The 12,601-nt window shown below is 33.3% G+C and overlaps 1 protein-coding gene across 1 annotated transcript in view; it reads left to right on the top strand.

The window, feature by feature from the left end:
• Nucleotides 1–12,398, top strand: part of LOC141333415 (glutamate receptor ionotropic, kainate 2) — a 33,596-nt gene extending 21,198 nt beyond the window's left edge. Inside the window, exons 6-10 of the mRNA XM_073838408.1 lie at nucleotides 740–858; nucleotides 1,658–1,875; nucleotides 3,439–3,664; nucleotides 7,230–7,480; nucleotides 10,073–12,398. Coding sequence (XP_073694509.1) covers nucleotides 740–858; nucleotides 1,658–1,875; nucleotides 3,439–3,664; nucleotides 7,230–7,480; nucleotides 10,073–10,237 — 979 coding nt within the window. The 3' untranslated portion in view covers nucleotides 10,238–12,398. The remainder of the gene's footprint in view (nucleotides 1–739; nucleotides 859–1,657; nucleotides 1,876–3,438; nucleotides 3,665–7,229; nucleotides 7,481–10,072) is intronic.
• Nucleotides 12,399–12,601: the final 203 nt, after the last annotated feature.

Below are 12,601 nucleotides of genomic sequence, written 5' to 3'. Positions count from 1 at the left end.
TATGAACAATCCCTTCTATAAAAACCTTCACAATATAGAGAGGAATAAATCTGTAAGTTTTGGTGTTTGTAAGTGCTGCTAAAGTGGAGAAACAAACTCTTTAATATATGGATTGGAACTGAAATCTATAGACGCAAACCGATAAAGTGAAATAATAAAATCAATGTGAATTATATGAAAAATTCCTTCTATAAAAACCTTCAGAATATAGAGAGTAATAAATCTGTAAGTTTTGGTGTGTGTAGGTGCCGCTAAAGTGGAGAAAAAAAACTCTCTAACGTATGGATTAGAACTGAAATCTATAGACGCAAACCGATAAAGTGCAATATTAAAATCAATATGAATTATATGAAAAATCCCTTCTATAAAAACCATCACAATATAAAGAGGAATAAATCTGTAAGTTTTGGTGTTTGTAAGCGCTGCTGAATTCGGAAAACAAACTTCTAAAGATATGTATTCATATGTATTGAAATTGAAATTCATAGACGCAAATATACAAAGTGTAATAAAATAAACATTTAAATGTTCATTTTGGATGTTTTCTTTAAATTATTCTGAAATAAGAGATGACATGGAAGCAAAATAGACCAAAAACAGAACAGTGCATGAAAACACACTGGTTTTGCCTGCAGTGTCTTGCCTTCAGTGTCTTCAACGATCAGTGTGTTTATGTGAGAGATTATTCATGTGTGCGTGCGCTGTGGCAATAAATGCATCAGTCTGTGCTCTCTCTCAGGTTCAGTCCGTACGAGTGGTATAACCCTCACCCCTGTAACCCTGACTCAGACGTGGTGGAGAATAACTTCACGCTGCTCAACAGCTTCTGGTTTGGTGTCGGTGCTCTCATGCGGCAAGGTGAGTATGTCAGCATCTCAGCGCCTCCTGCTGGAGCACAGCTGCTACTGATCACACTTACAGCACAAGAAGACTGCACAATGCAATAACTGCAATATTAATTTAAATTTTGATTAAGAGGATTTGTTTGCTCAAATAAACATCTGTGGTTGCTATTATTATTTTATATTATGCAAAGGCAAAGATGAAACATAAAACAATATACTTATTTTAACAAATTTACAAATTAGTAGTCATTAAATGGCTGTTTTCTATTTACAATTTTCTTCAAAAATAAATAAAAATGTAATAAATAGAAATTAAATGTGACCCTGGACTACAAAACCATGTTTTTAAATTGAGATTTATACATGCATACATCATTTATGCTGAATAAATAAGATTTCCATTGATGTATGGTTTGTTAGGATAGCACCATGTTTGGCTGAAATCTGGAATCTGATGGTGCAAAAAAGTCTAAATACTGAGAAAATCACCTTTAAAGTTGTCCAAATTAAGTTCTTAGCAATGCAAATTGCTAATCAAAAATTAAGTTTTGATATGTTTACAGTAGGAAATTTACAAAATATCTTCATGGAACATGATCTTTACTTAAATCTAATATTTTTTGGCATAAAAGAAAAATCAATCATTTTGACCCATACAATGTATTTTACGTTATTGCTACAAATATACCCATGCTACTTCAGACTGGTTTTGTGCTCCAGGGGCACAATTTATGAAAAAAAGTCACTTAACTTGGTCCAGAAGGGGTTCAAGCTGCTTTTGGCCATTTATTTATTCTCTGATCTGTCCTCAGGGTCGGAGCTGATGCCGAAGGCTCTGTCCACCAGGATCGTGGGAGGAATCTGGTGGTTCTTCACCCTCATCATCATCTCGTCCTACACCGCAAACCTGGCCGCCTTCCTGACGGTGGAGCGCATGGAGTCGCCCATCGACTCCGCCGACGATCTGGCCAAACAAACCAAGATCCTGTACGGCGTGGTGGAGGACGGCGCCACCATGACCTTCTTTAAGGTACTGCAAGTCCACGAACATACGCTGTCAATCCATTATTCAAGTCAGATTGGTTTCACAGCGCTTTATACTACAAATCAGCTTCCCTGGAACAAACAGAAAATAACAGAAGTTGAAGGAGTAGTTCACTTCCAGAACAAAAATGTACAGATAATGTACTCACCCCCTTGTCATCCAAGATGTTCATGTCTTTCTTTCTTTCTTTCTTCAGTTTTTGAGGAAAACATTTCAGGATTTCTCTCCTTCTAGTGGATTTCTGCACGTTTAAACGTCCAAAATGCAGTTTAAATGCAGCTTCAAAGATCCCAGCTGAGAAATAAGGGTCTTATCTAGTTAAAAGATTGGTTATTTTCTAAAAAAAAATTACAATTTATGTCGAGCTTTGCGTGAACTTTGTGCGCTCTGGTTCAAGACAGTTAAGGTATGTCGAAAAACTCCCATCTCATCTTCAAAATCGCCGCAGAAGTACCGACCCAGTGTTTACAACGTGAACATGCAAAGAAGATCAAACGCCCTTTACAAAAAAAGGTAAAAAAACTAAAGAGTTTTGGAATTGAGATGGTAGTGTTTTGACAAACCCTAACTGTCTTGAGCCGGAATACACAAATTTTTTGTTCTCACCTGATAGTATTGGTGCAGTCGAATTGGTATTCCTGAATTTTAATACATCATACTACAGTATTCGAATGGAAATTGTCTCTGAACTTAAATATCTTGGTATTATCATTGACTCCAAACTTAAGTTTAATTCTCAGATTTTACATACTGTTAAGAAAATAAAATTTAATTTATCCAATTTTCGATATATCAGGAATTCAATGTCTACCCAAGCTGCCAAAGTGTTTATGCATTCTATGATATTTTCGCATATGAATTATTGTCTAACTACTTGGTCTCAGGCCAACCATTCCGCCTTGCTCCCAATACAGACTTTATATAAACAAACGTTAAAAATTTTTGATAAGAAACCACGTCACTTTCATCATTGTAAAATTTTATCAAAATATAATCTGTTGAGTTGGGATAATTTGGTTAAGTTTTCAAACGGCTGTTTAGCTTATAAAATTCTCAATGGCCTGGGCCCACCACCTCTTAGTGAGTTTCTGAGTTTAAGATCAGAAAACAGTCGTCTCACTAGAGGAACATTTAGAAGGGACTGTGTTATTAATTTCAGAAAAACTGCTTTTAGTCAGTCTGCCTTCTCAATTAAAGCCTCAAAAGAATGGAATGACATCCCAACGTCAATTAGAGAATTAAATAGTTATAATGAATTTCGTTCTTCTTTTAAATCTTGGCTTTTTAGCATGCAAATATGTCAACATTAATTTTTTTGTGTTGTTTTTGGAATTTGTAGGGTTTGTTGTATTATGTTATATTTTGTTATGTTTGATTAAATTGTTGTATTTGCATTGTATTTTTAGGTTGCCTGTTGTACATCTGGCCTAGGACTGCAGATGAAAATTAGCCTTTTGGCTAACTCTGGCATATTTTGACTTGTCATGTTAATATGCATTGTCCTTGTAATAATAAACTAAAACTAAATTCTGTCTGTCGCCGCTGCAGAAAACCAAGATCTCGACATACGATAAGATGTGGGAGTTCATGAACAGCCGGCGTCAGTCGGTGATGGTGAAGAGCGTGGAGGAGGGCATCCATCGCGTGCTGACGTCCGACTACGCCTTCCTCATGGAGTCCACCGCCATCGAGTTCGTCACGCAGCGCAACTGCAATCTCACGCAGGTCGGCGGCCTGATCGACTCCAAGGCGTACGGCGTGGGGACACCTATGGGTAAAACACACATCACTACTGTTATGAGACACACATTCACACTTATACCTGCACAACAACACCATTTCAGCATCAGCATCCCATCATTATAAACCTGTCACCATGGTGATCTGTACCAGAGATTGACGATATATCAATTTACCGATATTTTTTACCAAAATCGTGAATCATTTGATTCAAAACGGCTCTTTAAGTGCGTTCACACCGGACGTGACTTGCGCGTAGTTGGACGCTTGAACATTTTGAGTTTACTTGCTTCATTCGCGCGTGCAATTCACTTCACAACAGACGCGAATTAGGGATGGGCATATCGATCCTGAAGTATCGCTATATCGATACTGATGCGAGTATCGAAATTATCGATACTCAAATTAAAAATATCGATACTAAGGTGTGTTTTATTTACCAGTGATTTTGTTTATTTAACAAAAAGCAAGGCGTACAATGTACATTGAATTGGACGTGTACCCTATGTTAGGGAATAACTGTGCACGATATAACAATTTTCCTACTCATCTGAACGCACGCAAACATTGCAAGACAGAACCAATCAATCACAGAGAGCATTCACTCACTTCAGACAGTGCATTCAAACAGGGCTGCGTTTCCCAAAAGTATCATAAGAAAGCATTGATGCTTTTGGGAACGGCAGCCCAGAACAACGCTTATCAGAGGACAGAAAATAAAAACATGCTTGAGCTATTTCACAATAAACAAACTGAAATTGTAGCCCACGTAATTTGTGCAATTATGTTTCTTTAAATTAACACTTAAAGTTCATTGATCATGTTTTGTAGTAATGTTAATATAAATTATACACCGTCAGAATAAAAATGTTGTATTTTATGTGTGCAACAGCCTGTCACTGGCAGCCCCTTATGAAACTAAGTGTTTTCAATTATAGGTTTTGTAGTTACCACTACAGTAAACATTTTAACCATGTGAAAAAATAAAAGTTAATTAGTTGCAATTAAGGCATATTAAATGTTAAAATGCATTTCAAATATAAAGTTAAGGGTATAATTACATGTTTTACTCTTATTAATTTAATAAATGTAATCATTTAAAAGTTAAGTTTAGAAGTATCGTATCGGTATCGATATCGATGATACTGGCCTTAAAAGTATCGGTATCATATCGAAAACAAAATAAGTGTTATCGCCCATCACTAACGCGAATTCGCGTCATGGGAGGGGCTTCTGCCACTCCTCAGCTTTTATTTACCTCCCACTTTCTTCCAAGCAAGATCCTTTTTATTCCTGTTTCTATAAAAGTACAAAGATGTATCGTACAGATCCGAGTTATCCACAGACAGCAATGGTGATTTTGTCCTCCATTGTTGTTTCGGATTTCTGCTTCCGTCACTACTAGAGCAAGCTCCTGATTGGTTAACGCGGTGCGAATTTTCGCCAAAGTTCAGAATTTTCATCTTGCGCGAATGACGCGGCAAACGTTCAATGCGCGCCGCTTCATTCGCGCTATTTGCGCGTTTCGCGCCGCAGGATGGCTATTTGGGTCTTTGCATTGACTTAACATGTAAATCACTCGCGCTTTCCGCTTCATTCGCGTCCGGTGTGAACGCACCATAAAGCGCTGTATCACGAATTATTTGACTCAAAAAAAGACTTCAAAGTGCTTTTGGCAAATCATTTGATTTAAAAGTGCACTTTAAAGCACATATCTCGAATCATTTGATTCAGCAGAGGCAGGGGTGGCCCAGCAAATCGCACCCTGGGTATCGGTTATTTAAAAAAAAAATCACGGTCAATCACTAGCAATGACTGATGACTGTCAAACTAGTTTAATTTCTCATGCGTCTTTTCTCTCAGTGGATCTGCGCGCTTTATATAAACGTTGATATCTGAGAGCAGTTCTGCGGGGGGAGGGCAAATAAAAAGGAAAATATTTATCCATCTTTATCGGCACAAATCCTCTGTGTTTCTGCCTCCCATCTGTGTAATCCTGTTAAGCGCACATGTGTCAGACGCATCATTCAGAATATCGCTAACAGGCGTTCAATCGCGTCTCCGGTGACTGCGCGCGCAGCGGGTGTTTGCAACTGTGACGCGCCTTTGATCGTTTGTGTGTTGCCGAGGATTTAGAGTGACTCATTCTGCGGGACGCTGCTGATCCACTGGAGGACTAAATACACACTCCTGGAATAACATCAGAGCTTTATGAAAGAATACAGCTGGTGGAATGATGTGTAAAGCATGGTGACAGAGATATTACAGGATGTTCCGGATTCAGAATGAGCTAAGCTCCATCAGCAGCGTTTGTGTTGATTAGCACAAAAAAAAAAAAACATTTATTTATATATTTGATTGTCTGCCTGCTCTTATTTGCTTGCTTGCATTTATTTATTTATTTAGTGGTTATAGAAAGGAATTGACTAACCCTTATGAATTTATAGGATTATTATAATTAACTTGAATTAAAACCTTATTTTTTTTAAATTATTTGAATAAAATAAATATGAAGACTAAATTAAATATTTAAAAAAACGTAACTTTTTATTTCAGCTAGTTGCCATCACTACTAATTTTAATTAAGTTTAATGATGTACTAAAACAGCTAAAACTAATGCTGAAAAAAAAACAAAAAAAAAAAAACAATACTGACATAAATGACTTAATATGAAAACACACAATTAAATAAAACTGTAACTAAAATTAAATTAAAAAGAAAATAGAAAAATAACAAATTCAAAATATTAACATTATGTAAACGCATGAAATAAAAATGAATAAAAACTCAGACATTAAACTACTGAAAATGTCAAAAGCACAAAAAATGACAAGTTAAAATGAAAAAAAAAGAAAATATAAAAATAAAACATTCAAAAAAGCATTATATAAAAAAATATTAAATTATATAGACATTTTTTAAATATATAAAGAAAATAAAAAAATGAAAACAAACCGCTAAAAATAATATAAACAACTAAACATAATATAACTATAAACTAATTTTCGATTAAAAATAGTAATAAAAGCTGTAAAAACAATACAGACAAAAAATTTTTTTGAAGGTTTTATTTCTATATTTTCTTTTTTCGTTTGACCTTTTTGTTGAAAGTTTCGTTTTAGAATATTAAGGATGGGATATTAAGTACAGATCATGTTCCATGAAGACATTTTGTAAATTTCCTACCATAAATATATCAAAACGTAATTTTTGATTAGTAATATGCATTGCTAAGAACTTCATTTGGACAACTTTAAAGGCGATTCACTCAATATTTAGATTTTTATTCTTTACAAAAAGTCAGATTCCACAATTTCAAATAGTTGTACCTTGACCAAATACTGTCCTATCCTAACAAACCATACATCGATGGAAAGCTTATTTATTCAGCTTTCAGATGTTTAAATCTCAGTTTTATAAACTTTTTAATAAAAAAAGTAAATTTAACAGAAAATTGGTAAATGACATTATGCCACTGATGGAGCCTGATCTGTTCTGAAACTCCAACCTAAAATAGTTTGAAGCTGAATGTAAGCAGTAAGGTGAGTTCAAGTACAGGCGAGTTCCCATTCTCACGCATCTGATGTCTCTCCCGCAGGTTCGCCGTATCGGGACAAGATCACCATCGCCATCCTGCAGCTGCAGGAGGAGGGTAAGCTGCACATGATGAAGGAGAAATGGTGGAGGGGGAACGGCTGTCCGGAGGAGGAGAGCAAGGAGGCCAGCGCTCTCGGCGTGCAGAACATCGGCGGCATCTTCATCGTCCTCGCCGCCGGCCTGGTGCTGTCCGTGTTCGTGGCCGTCGGCGAGGTGCTCTACAAATCCAAACAGAACGCGCAGATCGAGAAGGTATCAGACACCAGATGTTGCTCTGTACACTATAGTATATTAGCTCTTAAAGTGACAGCAGCCTAATAAACCTGCCGTTATAAAATCCATATATAAACACTCGTCTATAGCAGTTAAATCTGTGTCTGTATTCAGTGTTCAAGCCTAAATATTCATATTAACAGGTTTTCTTTACGAACATATAAAGAGTTTGGAAATTTGAGAGAAATGTTTACAATTTAACTCAACTGAAATAAAAAAAGGAATAAAAACTATATAGCCATACTTAAAAACAAAATATATATTTTTTAAGAAAAATATATTTATTATGTATATATACATATACATGCATGAATATATATGAAAGAAAAATCTGTTATGTTTATGTATTAAATATATTTATATATGTCAATAAAAATATATACATGTAAATATTTTCAAAATATCACTGTATGTGTGTGTACTTGACAAAAAAAAAAAAAACAATAAAAAGTCTAAAACTTCAGCTAAAATTTAAATGCAAAAAAAATCTAAAAACTAATTCAAAATATTAATAGAAATAAAAAAATTCTAGATATATTTTAAAAATTTCCAAAAAAAACACATAATAAAATAAAGCTTTAAGTAAGGGTAAAATAAAAGAAAAACGTAAAAAACAAAAACAAAAAGCTAATCAAAAATCTTTATTAAAAAAGGCATGAAATAAATATTGCAAAAAAAGAGAAAAAAAAAAACATATTATATTTTGTGAATTTCCTACACTAAATATATCAAAACTTAATTTTTGATTAGTAATATGCATTGCTAAGAACTTCATTTGGACAACTTTAAAGGATTTTTTTTACAAAGTCAGATTTCACATCTCGACCAAATTGTTGCACAGCACTAAAAATAACAAAATGACACAATGAAACTAAAACTGAAGTAAAATTAAAATAAAATAAAAAAATAACTACTCAAAAAAATATTAATAAAACTAAAAAAGCGTAATACAGGAAAAACCAGACATATTTTTAAACTGACAAACCCATAATCAAATGACCAAAGCTTTAATGAAGATGAAAATGAAAGATATTATATAATTATATATTATATATTATAATTAATAATATTAATAAATACTACATAGATATTCAAAAACTACAAAAAATGAAAAAAAAAAACAATAAAAAGACAAACTTCAGCTGAAAAAAAAAATAAAAAAAAAACAACTAACTAAAGCCTAATTTAAAATATTAATAAAATTACAAGAAAATGACAAACACATAATAAAATAAAGCTTTAAGTAAGGTTAAAATGAAAAGAAAAGGTAAAAAAACAAAAAGCTAATCAAAAATATTTAAGCAAAATGCATGAAATAAATATTACTAACAGTTAGAACAAAATGACAAAAACACTATAAAAGACTAAAACTTCAGCTAAAAAAAACTAAAAACTAAGAAAATAAAAATAAAAAGCCAATCAAAAATATTTATTAAAACAAAATGCATGAAATAAATATTACTAACAGTTAGAAAAAAAAAAATGACAAAAACACTATAAAAAGACTAAAACTTCAGCTAAAATAAACTAAAAACTAAGAAAACAAAAATAAACAAAGCCAATCAAAAATATTTATTAAAACAAAATGCATGAAATAAATATTACTAACAGTTAGAACAAAATGACAAAAACACTATAAAAAGACTAAAACTTCAGCTAAAATAAAAAAACTAAAAACTAAGAAAACAAAAATAAACAAAAAGCCAATCAAAAATATTTATTAAAACAAAATGCATGAAATAAATATTACTAACAGTTAGAAAAAAAAAAAAAAAAACACTATAAAAAGACTAAAACTTCAGCTAAAATAAAAAAACTAAAAACTAAGAAAACAAAAATAAACAAAAAGCCAATCAAAAATATTTATTAAAACAAAATGCATGAAATAAATATTACTAACAGTTAGAAAAAAAATTACAAAAACACTATAAAAAGACTAAAACTTCAGCTAAAATAAAAAAACTAAAAACTAAGAAAACAAAAATAAACAAAAAGCCAATCAAAAATATTTATTAAAACAAAATGCATGAAATAAATATTACTAACAGTTAGAAAAAAAATTACAAAAACACTATAAAAAGACTAAAACTTCAGCTAAAATAAAAAAACTAAAAACTAAGAAAACAAAAATAAACAAAAAGCCAATCAAAAATATTTAAGCAAAATGCATGAAATAAATATTACTAAAAATTAGGGGGGAAAAACACTATATAAAATGACTAAAACGTTAAAGTTAAAATGAAAAGGGAGAATATAAAACTAATTCAAAATATTAGATAATATTATCTCAGTTATATTAAAATAACACAAGTCATTACAATTTATTCAAGAAACAGACTCAATGAATCATAAAGAACAGCATGTATAGCACTAAAATGACTATTTGGAATTTGAAACATTTTTAAAAAATAATCCACAATTTTTACATTTAAAATTCAAAATTTAAAAAAGTTTTGAAAAACAGACATTTATTTGAAAAATGGACATTTATGTACTGCTAGGGTCTGTTTTTTTTCTATTTATTAGTATAAAGTAAAGGTGTCTCTGACTGAATGTGTGTGTGGTTTGCAGCGTTCGTTCTGCAGCGCGATGGTGGAGGAGCTCAGGGTGTCTCTGAAATGCCAGCGGCGGCGGAAACAGAAAGCCCAGCCGCCCGCCATCGTCAAAACGGAGGAGGTGATTAACATGCATACCTTTAACGACAGGAGGCTCCCGGGCAAAGAGACCATGGCGTGACGCCGGCGCCGGGACGCCCCTCCTGTGACTCTCGTCCAAATGACGGACACGAAGATGTTTCCTGTGGAAATCCGGATTCGTGAGCGCTTCAGAACCACGTCCCTCACAGATGAGACGTCCGCCCATCACTTCGGTTCTCATTTCACCTTGCTTTTCTCTGTGGAAATAGATCAGTGTTTCAAACACATACGTTTTTCTCATTTGCTGCCTTTATTGCTGCCTTCAAGAGCGTCTGGTGAACGATGCGCACTTTTACTTTTTTAGCATTTTTAAAAATATTCTTTAATAATTCCGTGTTTCCAGCCAAAATATCGAAAAATTCTTAAGAAGGATTTTCTAGACGAGTAAAAATTATTGTCTTGTTTTCAGAAAAAACAAGTCAAAATTAAGTAAGTTTTTGCTTGAAAGGAGCAAAATAATCTGCCAATGGGGTGAGAAAAATTATCTTGTTTTCTGTTTGGAATGAGATATTTTTTTGCTTACGCCATTGGCAGATCATTTTGCTCGTTTCAAGCTAAAAAGCACTTAATTTCGACTTGTTTTTGATGCACACTGCAAAAAATGCTTTTCTTACTTTAGGGATTTTAAGGATTTTCTAGATGAGTAAAAATGATCGTCATGTTTTCAGAAAAAAAACAAGTCAAAATTAAGTGAGTTTTTGCTTAAAACCATTTCCGCCAATAAATTAAAAAAAAAAAATATATATATATAAAAAGTCTCGCAATTTAGACTTTTTTTTTCTCCGAATTGTGAGATATAAACTCGCAAGTGCGAGCTATAAAATCCAGTTCTGAGGAGAAAAAAAAAGACTGACATGTTCACAGAATTGTGAATTTATATTTTGGAATTCTCACTTTATATCATGCAATTGCAACTTTATTTCTCAGAATTGGGAGTTTTTAATCTTACAATTCAGACTTAACTCGCAATTGCAGTTTATGTAACAATTCTGACTTAATTTCTTAGAACTGCCAGTTTAGATCTCGGTATTCTGACTTTATAATTTGCAATTGCGAGTTTATATCAATGCAATTCTGACTTTATTTCTAAGAATTGGGAGTTTTTGGCCCGGTTTCACAGACAGGGCTTAGACTAAGCCAGGATTAGGCCATAGTTCAATCAGGACAATTAAGTAATTTTTATAAACATGCTTAGAAAAATACATTACTGGTGTGCATCTTAAGACAAAACAAAGGCACTGATATATTTTAAGATCAAACAGTCCAATTTTATTTCAGTTGAAACAGCTCAGACTTACATTTCAGTCTAGGACTAGGCCTTGTCTGTGAAACCGGGGGATAATCTTACAATTCTGACTTAACTCGACATAAAATGCTGGCTTAATATCAACGGAATAGCGACTTTATTTCTCAGAATTGCGAGTTTATATCTCGGAATTCTGAGTTTATATTACGCAATTGCGACTTTAATTCTCAAATTTGTGAGATAAGTTGCAATAACCTTTATGTTTTTAGAGAGCTGGGTTATTTCTTTTAGAAAAAAACTAAATGATGCAAAGAAAGATATTACGATCACGGCAAAGTTAGAAAATGATTTCTTTTAACCCAGAAAAAAGCATTCATCTTGTGAAAGTAATCATTCAAAGGTGACTTTTGACTCGAAGGCAGCAATAAAATCCATGAAATGATGTCCGTCGGTTGTCCGTCATTCTCAGTCCTGATCAACGACTCAAGCCAAAGTTCTGTCGTTTAGATAAACTTCAACTTTTCTAGAAACCTTTCTACTAGCATCCATTCTGTCTGACTTTGTTTGTCATTCAACCGAGATTTATAACAAGAAATAAAAAAAGAGAAAAAGGCAGTTTTTGTACAGATGAATTTTTGTAGTAAATCTTTCTATGGGTGTGTCTGATGCTAAAGTAGGTCCGGCAGACACACGGTTATGCACGTTTGTCAAACGCAGCGTCTCCAAAAATCCACCTCTATTGTTTTTTCCGAGCATAATGTTCCGTTTCAGTGTGCTGATGATGTTTGTGTTTATCTGAAGGCCAGTTTCTGTATAATAGTGTACTGAGCAAACGCTAGGGTTTCTCTGAACCGGCTTCAATCTACAGGGACCTTTGGAAAAGAACCACGTGCAAACAGCAGCGGGTGGACAACTGTTCAAGCTCATCTTGTAATAAAAAAGAGATTATACTGTGTGCGACGTGTGCTGTTGCTTCATTTGGCCTTGTTTGTCTGTTTATGGCAGACAGTAAAAGTGCTTTGATTGTCACTTGAGTTACTTAAGTTCAGTTAGACTGTCTGCTGCTTAAAATCAATACGAAACAACATTCATAGCCCATTTTGTACACACCATGATGAACGTTTAAGTAGTAATTGCTTTTGAAACACTGCTGTGAGT

This window comes from Garra rufa, chromosome 4 (genome assembly GCF_049309525.1).
Source record: "Garra rufa chromosome 4, GarRuf1.0, whole genome shotgun sequence".
In the NCBI taxonomy this organism is placed as follows: Eukaryota; Metazoa; Chordata; class Actinopteri; order Cypriniformes; family Cyprinidae; genus Garra; species Garra rufa.
Note: the sequence above shows the minus strand (reverse complement) of the source record. Positions and strands in the feature narration are given on the sequence as shown.